This window comes from Apis dorsata, unplaced genomic scaffold (assembly GCF_000469605.1).
Source record: "Apis dorsata unplaced genomic scaffold, Apis dorsata 1.3 scaffold_198, whole genome shotgun sequence".
NCBI lineage: Eukaryota > Metazoa > Arthropoda > Insecta > Hymenoptera > Apidae > Apis > Apis dorsata.
In genome coordinates, this window is record NW_006263482.1 from 187,320 (window position 1) to 194,106 (window position 6,787).

A 6,787-nucleotide genomic window follows, 5' to 3' on the forward strand; every position below is an offset into this window, starting at 1 on the left:
AAAAAAAAAGATAAATTGAAATATTTAATTTTTTTATTATTTTTGTACATTTAATTCAAATTGTAATAATTATATGCACAATATTGCATATTGACACAAAATAAGTATTCACATGAAAAGCGCATGCACACGTATTTCTTAGTACCCAAAATTTCAGTCTTGCAGAAAACATTAATGATATTCATTTTATAATACACGTTGAAAGAAAATTATTCTTTATAACTTACAATAATATGAGCATTTCTATCTTTCCAATCCAAGAATCAGCTCTCCACAATTATAATTATATTTTTGATTGATATTAAATTAAATAATTAGATTAGCTTAGATTGCTATAGTGGATATATCATTCATTTGATATTTGATTTTCATTCATATGTGTTTATAATAAACATGTTCAATATTCTAACATTATGTCACAGAGATATTAATATGTTCGTGAAATATCTTTGGATCGATTCTACAGGCTAAAACAAACATAAAATTATCAAAATAATATATAATAGTTTACAAAAATATTCAAATTTATTTATTATATTATAAGCAATTTAGATTTCCATTGGATGAAATATTTGTATCTCTGTTATATTACCGATTCCAGCTGTTTCTGTTTTATTTTATCATAGCGTAAATTTAATTTGTTTACAATTTAATAAATAAATTTTAATTGATACTCTTGTATATTATTTTTATTGTGTTTATTTCAGTATTATTTCACTTTTATGTTTTTTAGCTTTTAGAATTGATCATTGAAAAATGTTTCTCAAATATGTTAATACTTTGTATATTTTGTGATTAATAATTTTATTTTTGCGATGATATTATAAAATAGATATTCGTACTAATTTTGATTTTATAAAACGAAAAGAAAGTTTTATTAATATATTTAAAAAGATAATACCAACAATTAATGTATTAACTCTCGTTTTTAAAGAACAATTATTCTTGACTATTAAAAACATTGATACAATATATTTTTTTATGATTTTATGGTATTTATATTTTAATAGACAAGAAAAAATTCTTCTCTATTACTTTGGTCGTGATATTAAGTAAGTACATACAAAATAATATTCATTATTAAATACTATATTCATAATATAAAATGCTAATGAATAAAATTATTATTAATTTTTTCAACATATAATCTAACCTATGTACAAAATGAAGCAGCGTGTCTTTACTTTACAAATACATAATAACTAACACGTAGCGTGATAACTACTCTTTACGATAATATAGTTAAGTTTTATTCGCTAATAAAACGATTTACTTCTACTCCCGCGCTTTGTCCTTTTATTTTTATTTTTATTTTTAAAGCGAGGTAGAAAAAAAGAGATATTGTATAGATTTCTTGGTTTTTGTTGAACTCTCTTTTCTCTGTAATGACAATGCGTGGAAGGGAAGAAAGCCGTGTAAGGAGATTGCCAGTCATTGGACAACACTGCTTTACAATATTTTTACAAAGCTCCGGTATTTTCACGATAAGTCGTAATATCATTATATTATATTAATATTTAACAATATTTGTATCATGATTGCCTGAAATCTAACGAATAAAACAATAATAATGAATATCATTATGCTTTAGAGATCTCGATGTTTAACGTAATGTACATTTTCAATGTTTTAAATTTACTGCTTATAAATAAAAGCTTTAAGTAGGATCAATTAGGCACTAAAATGGACGGGTCTCGTTTCTCAGGAGTTCCATTCGAGTATTGCTCATAAGTTAAGGACACTTAATGAAATTTTAAGTACACTTTGTATAGCTAATCGATTTGTTCAAATTAACTGTTCGACTAATATATAAATTTCATAATATATTCTTCATTTTAGTGTAATTTTTAGAAATAAATTTTCTTAACGATTAATTTTTCTAACAATTTTAATAATATATATATTTTATTTTGGTTTTGATGTTATAGTCAATTTTATAGGCAGTTTCAATACGTTTCATCTTTAGCGTCGCTTTCGGATTGATTTCAAAATCAGTTATCATGCCTTAAATTGCTCTCACATTGAACTCCTTATGTAAATTTGATAGTTGATAAAATAGCATGGACTAGAAAACGCGCGATGAAACCTCTTATATTTTCACTGACCGTTCGAAAACAGTTTTGTCGAAAGATCGATTCCCTCGATTCATCTCTTTAATATCGATCAAAACTGTGACAACGATGTATCGATAGACTAGGATTTTTCGAAACATTCACATATTGTGTTCCTTCGTTGCAAAAAAATATTCTTAAATTAATCTCTCTTCTGGCGGTGGTTTCATTACATTATCCATTTCTACACGCGGATTGCTAAATTCTTGAGCACTTGGACTGTACGTTCCTCGAGTAGCTCGTTTTTTCCTAGCCATCATAAATAATGCAACTAAGGAACCAGCTGCAATAATAAACAGACATCCAACGATAGGACCAACAATTACCGCTATATCGAGTGCTTGACTACCCAAAAAGTTTTCCGTCTGGAAAATGGAAAACAAAATTTATCATTATGATGATATAATATAAATTTATATATTATTGATTATATAAACGAAATTTCAGAATTTAGAATATTAAAACATGCCTCTGTACAATTTTGTCCGGTATAATGTGGCGTGCATTCACACCTATAACCACCATTATCTCCGCATTTACATGTACCTCCATTTTGACAATAATCCTGTTAACAAAATAAATTACATAAAATATGAAAAACTATATGGAATAGGAAGGATTTGACAGAAAAAAAATAATACCGGTTTGCAAGGATCTATCATTCCACAATTATATCCACAGTAACCCGGATCACAAATACATTGATAAGTTCCTGGTAAATTTTTGCATCGTCCTTGACCACAATCTGTCATTGGAATTCCACATTCATCTATATCAAATAAACAATCGGGCCCTGTGTAGCCAGTATCATTACAATCACAAGTGAAACTGTTTACACCATCATAGCATTTTCCATCGTTTTTACATGGTACATTTCCTTCTGCATCTGGTGCGCAATCATCGATATTAATTTCACAATATAATCCAGAATAGCCGGGTAAACAGGTGCATCGAGGTGTCTAATAATTTAAAATAATAGATATTACGATTCACAAATGTTTACGCATTAAATTTTTAAAATTATAAAAAAAATAGACAATAATTTCTTTAACGATAAAGAATATTTCATTTTTTGTTTTTTTCATTTCAAATTCTATTAATGTCAATATAATAATAAAATATACAAGTAATCATTACTTACAAACATCGATATAATGTAATTTAGTGAAAATAAAGTGATATTTGGAAAATATTTGAAAAAACAAATAAATGTAAATCGAGTTATATGTGCAAAAAAAAAAAAAAAAGAAAGAAACAAAATAAGGATTAAATATACCTGATATAAGAAATCACATTTGCCGCCATTTTGACATTTTTGTCCAATGCAATAAGGAACATCACAAATTGAACCTTCGTAACCAGTCGTACAAGTACAAGTGAAATTATCACCAGTTTGTGGATTTATAATATCTGTGCAACTGCCACCATTTTTGCAAGGTTGATTTTCACAAGTAATTAAACGGAAAATCTCACATCGTTCACCGGTAAATTGATCTGGGCATTCACAACGGAAATACCCGGGAAGATTTACACACACTCCGTCATGTTGACAAGGACTAACAGTTACACACTCGTTTATGTCGCTATCGCATCTAAAATAAAAAATAAAAAAAATTTGGTATAAAACGAATCATTATATAATATTTATCATTTAATAATATTTTTTTTATATACTGACAACCATCCTTGCCAACCGTTGTTACATATACACGTGTAATTAGCAATTCCATCGATACATGTTGCTCCGTTCTCGCATTTATTATTAATGCATTCATCTATGTTAAAAGAACAATCGTCCTCTGTATATCCTGCAGGACATTCACAAATATAACTATTTGCTTTATCCAGACAAAACCCATTATTTTTACAATCTGAATCGAAGCAAAGCTGGCATCCAATACTATCGTGATACGTTGAATTATTTTCTTGTAACGCTAAATATTCTAATGGCGTAAAATTAGCGTTCTGATATACTTCTTCATACGTGAAATAATGTAAAAGCATACTACCAATTCTTACTTCTCCTAAACATCCTTTGAAAGCTTCCCCTGTAAAATATTTTTAACTTTCGATTATTTATTTTCTAATTAGATAAAAGATAAATGAATTTTTCTCTAATATCTACAAAGTTATTTCAATTATTTATCCGCAAAGATATCGATCATTTATGTTACCTGACATTATATTATAAGGAGGAGAAGCGGTAGTCAACGTGGTACGTTCAGTGAAATCTATCGAATTTTCGTTAATACCACTTTTGTTTTCTAAGCTCTGTTTATTAGAACCGATTGTTATGTAACTGTGTTTATTTGATAAAATAGAGCCAAGCCCGCCAAGAGTGACTGTTCCGGTAACCAGCAAATCATACCATAATGGAAAGCTAAAATTTGGACTGACATGGGATGCATATTCGTCGTTAGAATTTGCATATCCGCATTCCATGGAGTTGTTGTTCAATCGTAATACTATAGATGTCCAATTGCCGTCAGGTTCGATTTTACCAAAGCTCAATATTCCTTCATTTTGTAAATCTAACCGCCAAGATACCGTAATATTGTCTTTATAAACGGAAACGGTAAAATGTTGATCGCCTATACGAGGCGAGATATGCATTAACGTGCCACCGGTATTCGATCGATACGTAATTTGAATAGTGTCGATTGTCGAATCCGTCACATTTTTTTCTTCCACTTGATTATAAATATAAGTGAAAGAAGTGGTCACTCCGTTAAAAGTGGCATTGGCTATGCACTCGTAACCATCGTCTAAATTTTGACATTTCGATCCAGCGGGACAGTCTTGCAATTGACAAAATTCCATCTCTTGGCAAGTTTTTCCGGTGTATCCTCGTGGGCATTGACACCAAAAGTCGTTCCACGTAATATGACAAGTTCCATTGTGATTGCATGGGTTACTCACGCATACGTTGTCGGATATCACACCTTTGAGAATTTTCTCATAATCAAATGTTACGTTGCCAAATTGTATCGGAGTGGGAATATCGTTTGCCTATAAATATAATACAAAACATTAATTTTCATTACTATTATTATTTTTTTTATCGTCGTTATTAAATAATTTTATCGAATAATTCGATTAATTCGATCAAACACGTATACAGAAATTTTAAAATAAACGATTCTTTTTATTTGCTAAATTATTTTTGGAAAATGAATCATACTCTTTTTTACCTTCAGAGGAAAGAATTCAACGACCATAGTTTCAATGCCGTTGGATATCTGAACATCTTGTATGATTCCTTTAAAGTTCACTTGAGGAGCTTGGGATACTTCTATCTGACGATTATCGACTTGTCTTATGTATCTGGATGCTTGTGGCAAACCGCCCAAATACAAAACGGTTACGTTCAATTGGCCGGAAGCGCTGATAGTTTTCCGGAAATATTCGGTACCGTTAATTTTCACTTGTACCAACGTCACGTTCCTGATCACTTGTATCAAGTGATTATTTCCATCGTTCAATTTCACACCGCCAACCGTGTATGCTTCCGTACCATTGAACTGAATCCTGACAAGTAACTCGCCCCCTTCCAGTTGAGCTGCTATATACGTTTTCTCTTGAGGTTTAAGATCCGTCTGCGGATTCGGATTTTCCGTTCCAAGATAAAATATATCGCCCCTGTCTTGTCTCGTGCGTATGAACATAGAAATGTCGACGATCGATCTAACTGCTCGCCTGGCCATGTCCGACACTTTTACGGTCACGTATCCGTTGGTGATATTCTCGTATCCAAACGTGGCCGCCGTCATGTTGTATTGACAGGTGTGGCCAAGATACGGCCTCTCGCATTTGCAGGAAAAATCACGCCATCTGTCTGTACAGTCACCACCATTTTTACACCGATTTGGTGAACATTGCGCCTCTCGTGGACATCCTGGTTCAATGTCTTCCATATACACTGTTTTCAACAAGGTACCGGAGTATACCTGAATTATAATATTGAATGATAATATTTGAATATGAAAAATATTTTTTTTTGAATAAATAAGTACAAAAATATTGTTATATGAAAAAAGATTTTTTCATAAATTGATTATTCGTGATTTATACTTTACTTTGCTTTATGATTTCAAGAACATACCCATTCTCCATTAATAACGACATCTTCGGTACAACCGATGAAGAAAGATGGACCATGAGTCAATCGTCGCAGATAATTGGTAGTACCTCCGACGTATGTCATTGGAAAAGAGGTATGATTTGAATTGGAACCCTCGTTCAAACTGATTGGATAGATCGTTTGCTCTTCATTGGCTGAGAGCACTAAATGCGTAGCATTGATCGCAACGAACACTTTTTGCCAAGTAGAATCGTTCAAACCGCTGCCGATAAACACGCCCTCCCATTTGTTCAAAAGGCTCGAGTGCAAATTCAACTTGCCGTTCACGAGTTCGAGGATGTAAAACGTCGACCCTTTTCCAATAGCTAATAATCCATTTGGCAATGTCGTTCGAAAACGAAATTGTATATCGTATCCTTCGTCTCGAGTAGTGTTTACTAAAACGTACGAGCTGCCGTTCAAAGACATTGTCGTTACCTACGAAGAAAAAAAAAGAAAATATATAAATGGAAGTTGGAAAAAAAATATTGATTTTTTTTTTTTTTACATCTACGCACCTTCTTCTGTGTCGCGTATTTTTGTGCAAAATATACAA

At 31.3% G+C, this 6,787-nt stretch overlaps 1 protein-coding gene across 3 annotated transcripts in view; it reads right to left on the reverse strand.

The window, feature by feature from the left end:
* Nucleotides 1-1,559: 1,559 nt before the first annotated feature.
* LOC102674916 (protein crumbs) overlaps nucleotides 1,560-6,787 on the reverse strand; it is a 29,309-nt gene continuing 24,081 nt past the window's right edge. For all 3 annotated transcript variants that reach the window (XM_031510041.1, XM_006614820.2, XM_031510042.1), the window contains 8 exons: nucleotides 6,214-6,669; nucleotides 5,303-6,058; nucleotides 4,286-5,120; nucleotides 3,790-4,159; nucleotides 3,388-3,703; nucleotides 2,753-3,070; nucleotides 2,581-2,676; nucleotides 1,560-2,476 (listed from right to left, as the gene is read on the reverse strand). In XM_031510041.1, the coding sequence (XP_031365901.1) occupies nucleotides 2,249-2,476; nucleotides 2,581-2,676; nucleotides 2,753-3,070; nucleotides 3,388-3,703; nucleotides 3,790-4,159; nucleotides 4,286-5,120; nucleotides 5,303-6,058; nucleotides 6,214-6,669 (3,375 nt within the window). In that variant the 3' untranslated portion in view covers nucleotides 1,560-2,248. The remainder of the gene's footprint in view (nucleotides 2,477-2,580; nucleotides 2,677-2,752; nucleotides 3,071-3,387; nucleotides 3,704-3,789; nucleotides 4,160-4,285; nucleotides 5,121-5,302; nucleotides 6,059-6,213; nucleotides 6,670-6,787) is intronic.